This window comes from Raphanus sativus, chromosome 7 (genome assembly GCF_000801105.2).
Source record: "Raphanus sativus cultivar WK10039 chromosome 7, ASM80110v3, whole genome shotgun sequence".
Taxonomy (NCBI): domain Eukaryota; kingdom Viridiplantae; phylum Streptophyta; class Magnoliopsida; order Brassicales; family Brassicaceae; genus Raphanus; species Raphanus sativus.
The window spans coordinates 14,599,140-14,612,811 of record NC_079517.1 but is presented as its reverse complement, the minus strand read 5'-3'; the positions used below and the strand labels follow the sequence as shown (position 1 = coordinate 14,612,811).

Below are 13,672 nucleotides of genomic sequence, written 5' to 3'. Positions count from 1 at the left end.
TAAATTCGAACCCTAAAACCAAATCTTAGATCTTAAATTTTAAACCATAAACCCTAAAACCAAACCTATACCCTAAACCCAAACTATATACCCTAAATCCTAAATCTAAATTTAAATCCTAGACCTTAAACTCAAACTCTAAACCCTAAACCCAAACTCTAAACCCTAAACCCAAACTCTAAACCCTAAATCCTAAACCTTCAACCCAAACTGTAAACCATAAACCCGAACTCTATACCCTAAAATGTATTTGAAAATTCATTTGATGATCATTAACCCAAAGGTATTTGAAAATTTTGGGTTTATAGTTTACAGTTTGGGTTTAAGGTTTAGGATTTAGGGTTTAAGAGTTTGGGTTTAGAGTTTGGATTTAGGGTTTATGGTTTGAGTTTAGAGTCTAGAATTTAAATTTAGATTTAGGATTTATGGTATATAGTTTAGGTTTAGGGTATAGGTTTGGGTTTAGGGTTTAGGGTTTGGTTTAAAATTTAAGATCTAAGATTTGGGTTTAGGGTTCGAATTTAGAATTTATGATTTAAAGTTTATTTCTTTTGTAATTTATAATTTATTTATTTATGTGACATTAATATTTATGGCAATATAATTGAAATAAGGAAAGAGGTGAATTCATAAGTTCACCCTAGGGATGAACCTAAGTTTTGTTCTTTTTAATAGTGGCAAATAGTGGAAATTAGTATTTAGCTAACTATGTAGTTTTGTGTTGGCAGTGAGTGCAAATTCCAAAAACAATAATGGAAACTAGTATTATGTAGTTACTTAGTTTTGTGTTAGCTGTTTTATGTCCTTAGAAGTGCAAATGGCATTTCTAAGAGTGACAAATAGTGGAAAATACTATACATTAAAATCTATTCTATTAAAACAGAAGTACAAAATTAGATTAACCCTTAATTTTTCACTATATTTACACATGCCATTGAAGTATTAAATGAAGTTATATTTAAGTATAATTGTTTTTTCCTAATTTAAATAACATATTTAAGCATTTAATGTTTTTTCCTAATTTAAATAATAGATTTCCTTAATAAAATCTTAACCAAAATATATTTCCTAATATATTTCGTATTAACATATTAAATATTTTTAATATTTATTAGTAATAAATAATAAAATAAAAATCACACATCATAATCAATTTATATAAAATATAAATAAGATAATTTTTTTTCATATATTATTAGCATAATGCTTCCTATATATGTCAAATTTGTTATAAATATAAGATTTGTTTATATGATACACTAGGATATAATAGACGACTAAATCACAAAATATAATTCTTTTAAAGTAATAAATAAAATTGTTATGTTTTAAAATGTTATATTAACAATTATGTAATACATTTTAATTTACAAATATATATAGTATACGATTAGTACAGAAAAAAAAATTAAACTGAAAGAAAATATTTATACGGTCACGAGTCAAACTCTAAAAATAAACAAAAACAGCGCAACATTATTTTTCTTTAACAAATTTATTTTAATAGAAAATATAGTTCCAAATATGGTTATATATTTTATGTATTTATACTTTCATTGTCTTTTGTATTTGAGGGATGCTAAGATTTTTGAATTGGAAAAAATTATGACCACCTCTATATTATTTTAATTAGGAAATTTAAGACTTATATCAGAATATTTTATTAAAATTTTAATTTTAATTTTATTATAACTGTAAAGATTAATTTCCAATCTAAATTTATATTTAAATATTACAAATACATCATTTAATATTAAAAAAACATAAAATAAATACTCGTCCGGTCGGACGGGTCAAGATCTAGTTCTTTTTTACGTCCTTAGTTTCTTATATAATTTTTGGCGCATAAAACTAGAGTATTGTTAGCTTTAGTCCATGCTATCGTTCTTGTTTGAATTCTCTTTTAAAAATGTTAAGATTGAGATCTCTTACCTTGATGTGCTTCCATTATTGCAAATCTGAGATTTCTTTTAAAATTTGTATCATTAGGTGTCAACTGGCCCATTCGTATAATATATGTATAATTATTCATTCAATATTTATACTTTTCCCATCAAAAACCAGATCCAATTCATAATATAATCATTTAAAATAGGTGGATAACACTTCTATTATAAGTTCAACTTACAATTGCAAGGATGATCACTTAATACGTTTTAACTTTTCTTTTTTAGATTGCGACTAAAAATTTACATGCCTTTTCAGCAAAATAAAATGTGTGTTTCTCACTTTCTCCAATCTCCATTAGTATTATATCCCAAGTAGATATTGCTTCGGGATCAAGTATATTTGTCAACATCATATCTCACAAGAAGAAAAATTATATGAAACTATTTAATATACAATAAACCCAAAGTTTTATGGTGCACAAGAGAACTACAAGGTTCCACGTTTTGGCTTTGTCATGGCCTAAACGTGTCTGCTTCACATCTATATGATTTTTTTTTTGCTAAATGTTTTTTTTTTGAAATTATGTTTAGTTTTCCTTGCGTTTTGAATTATTTGTATGTTTTGACTTTTATGTTGTTATATGTGATTACGTACGTATACCAAGTTTATATGATCGCATAAAAGAAAGAGCCTAATTTTAATATACACATATTTAACCACTGAATAAATATCTATGTAGTGAAATAATCTTAGGACTTCATCAACTTATGTTAAGCTTTGTTGTTATCGTTTTGTAAGTTACGAATTGAAGAGTACTTGTTTAGTAAGTTGATAATCTTAGGACTTCATCAACTTATATCTAACCATCGTTCTTTTCCCTTGAGATCGAAAGGTAAACGAGTCTAATAGCGTAGTAGTGTTAAGCAATTTACGCTTGGGCTTTTATGAAATAGTCTCAAATCACTTTAGACCTTTAGAGGGTTCTAGTTCAGTGGTATCTAGATAGGCCCGTTTAGCGCTCAAATTGTCAGCTTCATTACGAAATCTAGGACCAACATTAACGGTGGTTCTAAGACTTGTCCTTAGTCTAAGTTTAATTAAAAATAAATGCAGTTAATCAAATAATGCGTGGGACGCTTCTTATATTAGAAGTAAAATCTCTCGTCCTTAGGTGAAACGTGGCGTGAGGAGAGTGGCGGAAGCAAACGGTGAGGGGAAGAAGGGTTGTATCTCCGGAGACCTTGGAAACGAAGAATGGCGGAAGCACATCGCTCTTCGTTCTCGGTGGAATCGGAAGGATTGTATCGTCGACGGATCCAAAGTTGAAATCGGAGACCTTGGAAACAACTTCATGCGTAATAACGGCGAGAGATTGGATAGCGATTTCGAGTTTGTGCTTAGAGATTGTTCATTATTAGGATTCTGAATCCCCTTGCCTTTGTGATTTGTGAATTGTGATAGTCACAGTATCATATGGAGCAGACCTCTCACTGCAAAACGAGTTGAAATTGAAGGAGCTGAGGCCTATGCTGCTTCTGGTTTGTTTCTATTTGCTTTCCTTACATGCTTTGAATGAATGATTTTGATTGTTATTTTCTTATGTACATGTGATGTGAAGGAACCCCTGCGGATTGCACTGGTTTGGGCTTATCCGAACCCCTCTTCCCTTCTCTTCCTGACCTGGTAATAACTCAATCATTGTAATTGTTAGTGTACAATGGAACGTGACTTCATTAGATCTCCTTTGGTTTATGTTTGACAACACCTACTCTGCTTAAATTATGTTGTCTTTCATTGTCTCTGTTTGTTTGTCTTCATGCAGGTTCTTAGTCATGTAGTTGATTGGTGTTCTCTGTTTGTTTGTCTTTCATTGTCTCTGATTCCGAAACCCATGACCGCTTGGATGTGATTTTTAAGGTCAGGGGATTCCCAACCCGTTGATGATCTTTGGAGGTTTGGATGAGCTTTGGAGGTTTTTAAATATATAGTTTTCAGACCACCATCATCTTACTTGAACATTGTCTTCCTGTGAAACACTTTTTGTAGGCTGAACCAAGCACGTAGAGGTTCTTGGTCAACTTCTTCACGTATCAAAGATTGTTGCTGAGAAAGAAGGCATTGTGAAAGAAGTCATTGTGTTTGAGTGAAACCATGTGTTCTTTCTTCCTCTCTTTTCACAGTGTTTGAGTGAAACCACAAGACTAATGCTAATGTTGTTTCTTTCTCATTGTACCAGGAAAAGACTAACAGTGGTAACACTACAAGAAAACAGCATTTTGGCGAGGAAAGTTAACGAGGAAATATAATCCTCGTAAATTTACGAGGAACTTACGAGGAATTTACAAAGAAAGAAATAAACCTCGTTATTTCCTCGTAAACTAACGAAGACAGTTTTTTGTCGTAAAGCCCACGTAACTTTACGTGGTATTTACGAGGAAATACACTTTCCTCGTAAAGACCACGTAAAGCTTGCATTATTTTTACGAGGAAAAGTGGAAATATACTTTCCTCGTTAAATCAACGTAAATTTACGTCACCTTTACGAGGAAATGATATACGTGAACTTAACGAGGAATTTTAAAGCACGTTTTTTTTGGCTACCTACCTTTTCCTCGCAAATTCATCGCAAAACTTCAACTACCAGATTCGAAAATTTTCTATAAACATGGAAGTTTCAACATCATTTTAAACACACCAACAAGAAAAAAAAAAGAAAAACGTGAAAGGAAAAAAATGTCAGGCTCCGGGAATGTCTACGAGTTGCGGAGGTGGATGTATATGCATAGAGATGCTAACAGGAGAGTGACGAAAGAATACATTGCAGGACTGGAGACATTTATGCATCAAGCAGATTCCACACTGCTCGCCCTAGAAAGCGGTAAGATGTTCTGTCCATGTCGGAAATGCAACAATTCGAAATTGGCAAATCGTGAAAATGTTTGGAAGCATTTAATAAATAGAGGTTTCACGCCAAATTACTATATCTGGTTTCAACATGGAGAAGGTTATAATAATTATGATCAGAATGAAGCTAGTAGTAGTAATAGCAATTTTCAGGAAGAACCGGTTGCTCTTCATTTGCATAATGAACCTAGTTACCATCAGGAGGAGCAGATGGTAGATTTTGATAGGGTTCATGATATGGTAACTGATGCATTTGTAGCTCATGATGAAGATGAAGAACCTAACATAGATGCAAAAAAGTTTTATGAAATGTTAAATGCGGCGAATCAACCACTTTACAGTGGTTGTAGAGAAGGTCTCTCTAAATTGTCGTTGGCTGCTAGAATGATGAATATTAAAACTGATCACAATCTACCTGAAAGTTGCATGAATGAATGGGCAGACTTGTTCAAAGAGTATTTGCCGGAAGACAATGTGTCTGCTGATTCTTATTATGAGATTCAGAAACTGGTGTATAGTCTTGGGTTGCCTTCAGAGATGATAGATGTTTGCATCGACAACTGCATGATCTACTGGGGAAATGATGAGAAGTTAGAAGAATGTCGATTCTGCAAGAAGCCACGATTCAAGCCGCAAGGACGGGGACGTAATAGGGTACCGTACCAAAGGATGTGGTACCTACCAATTACAGACAGATTGAAAAGATTGTACCAATCAGAGCAGACTGCTGGAAAGATGAGATGGCATGCCGAGCATACTCAGACGGATGGTGAGATGACACATCCATCAGATGCAAGAGCCTGGAAACATTTTAACAAAGTATATCCGGAATTCGCTAGCAATATCCGGAATGTGTATCTCGGATTATGCACAGATGGATTTAGTCCATTCGGAATGTCAGGGAGACAATATTCATTGTGGCCAGTCTTTCTTACGCCATACAACCTGCCACCGGAGATGTGCATGCAACGGGAGTTGCTATTCTTGACCATATTAATACCTGGTCCGAAACATCCTAAAAGGTCGCTGGATGTTTTCCTGCAACCACTGATAAAAGAGTTGAAGGATTTGTGGTCAACAGGGGAGAGGACGTATGACTGCTCAACGAAGACGAATTTCACGATGCGAGCGATGCTTTTGTGGACCATAAGTGACTTTCCTGCCTATGGGATGTTGTCGGGATGGACTACACATGGAAGATTAGCTTGTCCATATTGTAATGGAGCGACAGATGCGTTTCAACTGAAGAATGGGAGGAAGACAAGTTGGTTCGATTGTCATCGTAGATTTCTTCCCATTGGCCATCCGTACCGAAGAAACAAGACATTGTTTAGGCACAAAAGGGTTGTGAGAGACACTCCTACTCCATATTTAACTGGAGAAGAAACTGAAAAGCAACTCGATTACTATGGAGCTTTGGAAACAGTTCCTCGTGGTGGTAATTGGCATGTTCCCCCTAATATGCCTGATTCTTACGGTGTTCATCACAACTGGCACAAGAAGAGTATATTTTGGGAGTTGCCATATTGGAAGGATCTTCTTCTGCGCCACAACCTCGATGTGATGCATATAGAGAAGAATTTCTTTGAGAACATCATGAATACAATATTGAATGTCCCGGGGAAGACAAAAGACAACATAAAATTGAGGTTAGACTTGCCGGATATTTGCTTAAGAAGCGAGTTACATATAAACAGCAATGGGCAAGTTCCTGTTCCGATATTCAGATTGTCTTCAGAAAAAAAGTCGGTGTTGTTCAACTGGGTAGCATCAGAAGTGAAATTCCCCGATGGGTATGTTTCAAATCTGTCTAGATGCGTTGAAAAGGGTCAAAAGTTCTCCGGGATGAAGAGTCATGACTGTCATGTCTTTATGCAACGACTACTTCCCTTTGCTTTTGCGGAGCTACTTCCTACAAACGTACATGAAGCACTTGCAGGTACTATATTTATTATTGCAATTATTTTATATATAATGATTTAGTTTGAAATATATATGACTAATATGTGTATAATTGTTTTTGGAATATACAAGGCATTGGAGCATTTTTCAGGGATCTGAGCACCCGCACCCTTAAAGTAGAAGTCGTGGAACAGCTTCAAGAGAACATTCCCATCTTATTGTGCAACTTGGAGAAGATATTTCCTCCTGGGTTTTTTGACATAATGGAGCATCTAGCTGTCCACCTTCCATATGAGGCATTGCTTCGTGGACCTGTACATTACGGATGGATGTATCAGTATGAGCGAGCCATGAAATATTTGAAGGGAAAAGCAAAGAACCTTGCAAAGGTTGAAGGTTCTATAATTGCTGGAAGTTTGACGGAAGAAACTTCTCACTTCACATCGTACTACTTTGCGTCAAAAGTACGTACTCGGAAAAGAGCTCCAAGGAGATATGATGATGGTGGTGTCGCGCCAACGTACGCAGTTGCTGGTGTTCCAGACATCTTTAGCCAGATTGGGCGACTGGGTGGAAAATCAAAAGAGGTTTGGTGGTCGAGTGAAGAAGACGCTCATAGTGCACACACCTATATTCTACTTAATTGTGAGGATCCATTGATTCGTTATTTTGAAAGGTAACATAAATGGACACGTATATATAAATTAACACATATATATAATTGCCAAATATTAATTAATATAAATGTGATTTTACAGCCTATTTGTTTCACAAGTCGAAGAAACATTCCCTGGTATATCCACAACTGACGTAGACAAAAGGAAAGATCAACACTTTATAAAGTGGTTGAAGAGTCAGGTATTAACTCAAACTCTTTATTCATAAATGATTTGTATTTTAACGTTCACTTTGTTTTTGCAGGTTGATTTTGACGACGATGCAGATTATCCTAAGTGGTTACATGAAGTAATTCAATCTCCACATGTAAAGGTCACCACTTCACAGATGTATTTCACACGAGGCTATACTTTTCACACATATGAGTATGGTAGACAGCGGGCGACCAGTAACTATGGAATATGTGTGAAAGGGGAAACCGATTTCTACGGTATCTTGACAGAGATTATCGAAGTGGAATTTCCAGGGATATTGAAGCTGAAATGCGTCATCTTCAAATGTGAGTGGTTCGACCCCGTCGTCAACAGAGGTGTTCGGTTTAACAAATTCGGTGTAGTTGATGTCAATGGTGGACGAAGGTACAACAAATTCTTTATTTGGCATACATGAGCAGAATAAGCTTACTTCTATGTTTTCTTTATTTTCAGGTACAACAAATTCGAGCCTTTCATCTTAGCTTCACAAGCAGATCAAGTTAGCTACCTTCCATACCCTCGGATGAGAGAATCGGGAATAAATTGGTTATCCGTGATCAAAGTTACACCTCGAGGACGAATCATAAGTGGAGAAGAACCACCATTGCAAGAAGAACAGATAAATGAAGTCGAGGAACCTGAACAACAAATTGATGACATTCTTCTCATTGATCCGCATAATCATGAGTATGAAGATCTTACCGACGATGGCACAGACGAAGCTGTTGAAGACGAGTTTAATGAAAATGATGATGTTTCTAGTGATGACGAAAATGTATCCGATTGATGTATTTGTGTTTTAATATGATTGATTTTCAGACTTAATGCATGTGATTCGATTATAAAGAAAAAAAATATTGAGTTTGAGGTTTTGAATGAAAAATAAAAGATTGAGGTTTGGGATTGGAATATGAAGAGTAGAAGATAGGAAAGATGGTGTTTGTGGTTTGGGGTTTTTGATTTTAGAAGTTTAGAAAGAAAACCTCGTTAATTCCTCGTAATGTACGACGAAATAACGAGGAAAGAAGAAAAAAAGAAATACACGGGCCTCGTTAATTCCACGTAAGCGCAAATCGCCGTAACAACCTCGTAAGCTTACGTGGAATTAACGAGGCTTTTTTTTTTTTTTTCAATTCCTCGTTATTTCCACGTGGGTTTACGAGGTTTTAACGAGATATATTGTCTAAACCCCTAAACCCTAAACCCCAAACCCCATCTTTCTTATCTATTTTGTCGAAATCCCAAACTCCAAACCCCATTAATAATTTTATAATTTTCAAAAGATTATATTTTTAAATCTTCAAAGATATATTTTTAAATCTTCAAAAGATTATATTTTTAAATCTTCAAAAGATTATATTTTCAAATCTTCAAATGATTATATTTTCAAATCTTCAAATGATTATATTTTCAAATCTTCAAATGATTATATTTTCAAATCTTCAAATGATTATATTTTCAAATCTTCAAATGATTATATTTTCAAATCTTCAAATGATTATATTTAAATAAATAATTTGATTTTGTATAAGTTTAAATTAGGAAGAAGAGATTGATATTAGAAGTTAAAGAATTGTGATTATAAATATTGAGGTTTGAAATGTTAAGAATATTGAGTTTGAGGTTTTGAATGAAAAATAAAAGATTGAGGTTTGAGATTGGAATATGAAGAGTAGAAGATAGGAAAGATGGTGTTTGTGGTTTGGGGTTTTTGATTTTAGAGGTTTAGAAAGAAAACCTCGTTAATTCCTCGTAATTTACGACGAAATAACGAGGAAAGAAGAAAAAAAGAAATACACGTGCCTCGTTAATTCCACGTAAGCGCAAATCGTCGTAACGACCTCGTAAGCTTACGTGGAATTAACGAGGCTTTTTTTTTTTTTAATTCCTCGTTATTTCCACGTGGGTTTACGAGGTTTTAACGAGATATATTGTCTAAACCCCTAAACCCTAAACCCCAAACTCCATCTTTCTTATCTATTTTGTCTAAATCCCAAACCCCTAAACCCTAAACCCCAATCTTCAAATGATTATATTTTCAAATCTTCAAAGGATTATATTTTCAAATTTTCAAAGGATTATATTTTTGTTGCAATTAAGATAAAAAATTTAAATAAATAATTTGATTTTGTATAAGTTTATATTAGAAAAAAAGATGGATATTAGAAGTTAAAGAATTGTGGTTATAAATTTTGAGGTTTGATATGTTATGAATATATGAAGTAGAATATAAGAAAGATGGGGTTTAAGGTTTGGGGTTTAGAGTTTAGAGGTTTAGAAAATAACCTCGTTAATAACTCGTAACTTACGAGGCATTTACGAGGAACAGAAAGACGGGCCTCGATATTTCGTCGTTTTATTTGGGACGGGCCTCGCAATTTCCTCGTAAGCTTACGAGGGTTTTACGAGGAACAAAAAGACGGGCCTCGCTAATTTATCGTTTAATTTGGGACGGGCCTCGCAATTTCCTCGTAAACTTACGAGGTTTTTACGAGGAAGAGGAACACGGGCCTCTTTAATTCCTCGTAAACTTACGAGGAAATTGCGAGACCTCCGTAAGTTATATATACAACCTCACAAACCTCACACTGTCCATTCCTCCCAACTTCCTCTCCACTTCCTCCCCATTTCGTCTCCAACTCCTTCCCCATTCCTCTCTCCTCCGAAAATGGTAATTTCCTCGCCCCCATTATTAGTTTAGACAATTTAGATAGGTGGTTAGTTTAGGTGATTAGTTTAGAGAATTTAGATAGGTTTACGGATTTTATGTTCGTTAGATAGATTTTTAAATTATTGATGATAGCTTTTTAATTATTGAAGATCATAATCTCAAAAAAATATATTTTTGCAGGTTCGCCAGCACATGCTTTCTGCTCACTACAGGGAGATATTCGGTGAGCCTGGTAGTCAGTTAGACCCGCCAGGTTCTTCTTCAGGTGCCGGCGGTTCAGGTTCTTCGGATCAGGAGTCTGTTCCCGAGACTCAGCATTTCTTCCCTCCGATGCCTCCTCCGATGGCTCAGCCGATGGCTCAGCCGATGCCTCAGCCGATGGCTCCTCCGATGGCTCCTCCGGTGCCTCCTCCGATGGCTCCTCCTGAGATCCCCGCCGCTGTTCATTCCGATCTCATGGTGCCACCTACTGTTCCTTTCTCGCAGTACACTGTCGAGGATATTCTCGGTATGCCAGGCAGAGCTGGTTTACCAATCATAGACCCCGACAGACCCGACGGGACTTTATGGTAAGTGTATTTTTTAAATAATTATTTTAATTTATAACTTCATTAAATAATTTAAATTTTCATTTTTTCCAGGTTTGGGGTTGACAATTCCCTTGCGACAGATGTAACCGAGACGATTAAAAGTTACTTCTCCATGGCGCATCCAAACTGGAAATTGACGCCTATCTACATCCGAAAGACGTGGTTCAAGATTTACGCTGTAAGTAATTCTATTAATTAAATTTTTTTTTATTATTAACTAATTATTAATTTTTTTTTGCAGCAAAAGTATCATTGGTCCATCGGGGTCAGTGAGAGAGTGAGGAAGGCGTTTTACGAGAAGGCGCAAGTTCGCTTGTCGGACACGGTTTGCAACTGGAAGGGTGCCTGGATCGTCAAAGGGTACACCCGTGGCAAAACCGCTGAGCTTACCACGGATGTTTAGGACGGCCTCATCCGTTACTGGAAGGATCCTAACTCCATTAGGATCGCAAATATTTGTGCTGCTGCCCGTAACACGGTAGACGAGCACGGTAACGGCCCGATGCTACACTCTACGGGCCAAAAACCACATGCCGGTGTCCGTTTGAAAATGGTACGTAATTAAATATTTAATTTTTTAATTATTATTTTTAATATTATTAAATATATTTCTAACAATTTACTTAAATGTTTTTAGGCCAAAGAGTTGGGACGTCTCCCGACTCTTCCGGAACTTTACGAGCGGACCCACAAGAACAAGGCGGGCCAGTTTTTAGATGGCAAGTCCGAGCAAATCTACAACAACGTAATTGCTCGGGTTGAGGAGCGCCAGACTCAGCTGACCCAGCAGTCCGGCGACGGATTACCAGTTACCTTATCCACAACTGAAGTGGATAAGATTTACGAGGAGGTAAATTTTTTAACATTATATCTTTTTAATTATTAATTGATTAAATTTACCTTTTAAATTTAACTAACAAATATAATTTTTTTGTTTTTAAGGTTGTCCCTAAGAAAAAGGGACGTACGTTGGGGATCGGTTCCGTCAATGATGTCCCGAGAGCGACATCGTCTTATGCTCAGAGACAGACCGAAGAAGTCACTCAGTTGCGTTCCGAGCTGGGCGCGACCAAAAGCCGTGTGAGTGGACTCGAAGCCTTCATCGACGTTATAGCGTCCACAAATCCGGAATGGGAAGCTTTGTTGAGGAACATGAAACAACAAAATCTCATTCCAGGTGAGTCATCGGGCACACATAACGAGGAGGATGTTACGAGGAGGAGCGAGGAATTCTACGAGGCGATGAACGAGCCTTAGTTTTTTTTGTTTTTTTTTCGGTTTATGTATTATAAAATCCAAAACTTAATTATATATAAAATATTTTGTTGCTTCTGAATTTTATTTAAATTTTTTTTATAAATCCAATATTTAAATACATTTATTTTGTTAAATTAATAATTATTATATTTATCAAATAATATTTTATTAATTCGAAAAATGGAAGTCTACGAGTTATTTACGACAAAAAGGTTTCCGAGAAATTTACGAGGAAAGGCTTTCGAGGATTTTACGAGGAAATGTTTTCGAGGGCTTTACGAGGAAATGTTTTCGAGGTTTTTACGAGGAAAACCTTTCAACGATTCTACATCGATTTTACGAGGAAATCTTTTCAAGGATATTACATCGAATTTACGAGGATATGATTTCAAGGATCTTACGTGTAAGTAACGACGCGTGTTTCGCGTGGTTTGTACGAAGAAAATCAGCGAGTGATTTACGAGGAAATGGGGCGAGGAACTTACGACGAAACATTGACTTCGTCTTTACGAAGAAATAAAAAATTCGCTAAGTTACGAGGAATTGGCGACGAATTTTTTTTTACGACGGACGATAAACGACGAAAGGCTTTTCCTCGTTAATTCCTCGTAAACATCCTTTTACGATGAATTAACGAGGAAAATGGCCCTCGTTAATTATTTGTTTTCTTGTAGTGTAAGAACATTTTTTTGTCCTACCAATAATCTTCAAAAATATAAAAATCCTAACAATTTGTCCCTAACTACAAAATAATAATAAAAAATGTGTAAGGACTAAAATTAAGTCCTACCGTTAATGATGCTCTAACATGAGTGGTTTCAAAATGTTCTTAAACAGTTGGATTTCTACAGAATCATCAATAATACATTAGTGTTCATGAGATCCTTTTGGCTCTTACTTAAGGACACGTGACCAACAAGAATGGTCTAAACTTTTGAAATACTGCCATGTGTATATCTCCATGGCCAGGTGTTGCATTTCAAGAACATGGCCTGTGGGGTTTATATATATATAAGTTTTGGTGGGGACAAAGAGAAACAAGATGAGAGAGCGTTAACAATATCGGGAGCGCAAGGAGCAGAGCCGATGGGATCAAGGACGGCGACGACGTACGAGTCGGTGGAAGGAGGACAGAACAAGACAAAGCTTGATATAAGGTCAAAGGAAGACGAAGGTGGGATTCAAGTTGATAAGCATCAAGAGAAGGTCACTGATGCTGCTGGTCTAGGCGGGCCTGTCTTTGGCGCTGGTAAAGACGACAAGAAGCAGGATCTTGGTGTTACAGGCACTGGCTAGATCTGTGGCTAATGTACTGTGAAATATGAATGCGTATATGTTGGTGTCTTCTAGTCATGTGTAGTGTTTGGGTTTGTTTAAGAATCAAGAATCAATCAATAAAGTAATATCTTACTCTTGGTATCAAAAACAACATTAGACTTTTACATTTTAACCTCTAGATGTCGTTTAGTTTCAGGAAAAAATCCATTGAAGAAGTAAAATGATTGAATAACGACCACGGTGGTACTCGAACCCACAATCTCCCGCTCCGGAGGCGAGCGCCTTATCCATTAGGCCACGCGGTCATC

The 13,672-nt window shown here is 35.9% G+C and overlaps 3 protein-coding genes and 1 non-coding gene across 6 annotated transcripts; 3 read left to right on the top strand and 1 right to left on the bottom strand.

Moving 5' to 3' along the window:
- The first annotated feature begins 2,986 nt into the window (after nt 1-2,986).
- On the top strand, nt 2,987-8,536 carry LOC108815874 (uncharacterized). 3 transcript variants are annotated; one of them, XM_056990999.1, is made up of 9 exons: nt 2,987-3,428; nt 3,509-3,573; nt 3,713-3,843; nt 3,937-4,043; nt 4,127-6,733; nt 6,829-7,372; nt 7,455-7,554; nt 7,618-7,952; nt 8,022-8,536. In XM_056990999.1, exons 5-9 carry the CDS (start codon nt 4,624-4,626, stop codon nt 8,353-8,355), a joined length of 3,423 nt encoding a protein of 1,140 aa, XP_056846979.1. In that variant the 5' UTR covers nt 2,987-3,428; nt 3,509-3,573; nt 3,713-3,843; nt 3,937-4,043; nt 4,127-4,623; the 3' UTR covers nt 8,356-8,536. The 3 variants fall into 3 exon arrangements, with proteins under 3 accessions (XP_056846979.1, XP_056846978.1, XP_056846980.1); XM_056990998.1 differs by having other exon boundaries at nt 3,937-6,733; XM_056991000.1 differs by lacking the exon at nt 3,509-3,573 and having other exon boundaries at nt 3,937-6,733.
- Nucleotides 8,537-9,762: 1,226 nt separating this feature from the next.
- LOC130497733 (uncharacterized) lies at nt 9,763-12,085 on the top strand. Its single transcript, XM_056990808.1, has 6 exons — nt 9,763-10,239; nt 10,420-10,808; nt 10,881-11,007; nt 11,071-11,382; nt 11,467-11,679; nt 11,772-12,085. Exons 1-4 carry the CDS (start codon nt 10,237-10,239, stop codon nt 11,230-11,232), a joined length of 681 nt encoding a protein of 226 aa, XP_056846788.1. The 5' UTR covers nt 9,763-10,236; the 3' UTR covers nt 11,233-11,382; nt 11,467-11,679; nt 11,772-12,085.
- Nucleotides 12,086-13,073: 988 nt separating this feature from the next.
- Nucleotides 13,074-13,503, top strand: LOC108815477 (uncharacterized). Its single transcript, XM_018588066.2, has one exon. The coding sequence runs from the start codon at nt 13,074-13,076 to the stop codon at nt 13,380-13,382; it is 309 nt and encodes a 102-aa protein (XP_018443568.1). The 3' UTR covers nt 13,383-13,503.
- Nucleotides 13,504-13,596: 93 nt separating this feature from the next.
- Nucleotides 13,597-13,669, bottom strand: TRNAR-CCG (transfer RNA arginine (anticodon CCG)). The gene has a single exon. It is a non-coding gene; the product is annotated as a tRNA-Arg (tRNA).
- Nucleotides 13,670-13,672: the final 3 nt, after the last annotated feature.

Coding starts and splice junctions, on each gene's coding strand:
- LOC108815874 (XM_056991000.1), top strand. CDS start 4,624: ATGTCAGGCTCCGGGAATGTCTACGAGTTGCGGAGGTGGATGTATATG. Junction 7,373..7,454: donor TTGATTCGTTATTTTGAAAG/GTAACATAAATG, acceptor GTGATTTTACAG/CCTATTTGTTTCACAAGTCG. Junction 7,555..7,617: donor TAAAGTGGTTGAAGAGTCAG/GTATTAACTCAA, acceptor TTGTTTTTGCAG/GTTGATTTTGACGACGATGC.
- LOC130497733 (XM_056990808.1), top strand. Junction 10,809..10,880: donor AGACCCGACGGGACTTTATG/GTAAGTGTATTT, acceptor CATTTTTTCCAG/GTTTGGGGTTGACAATTCCC. Junction 11,008..11,070: donor CGTGGTTCAAGATTTACGCT/GTAAGTAATTCT, acceptor TTTTTTTTGCAG/CAAAAGTATCATTGGTCCAT.
- LOC108815477 (XM_018588066.2), top strand. CDS start 13,074: ATGGCCTGTGGGGTTTATATATATATAAGTTTTGGTGGGGACAAAGAG.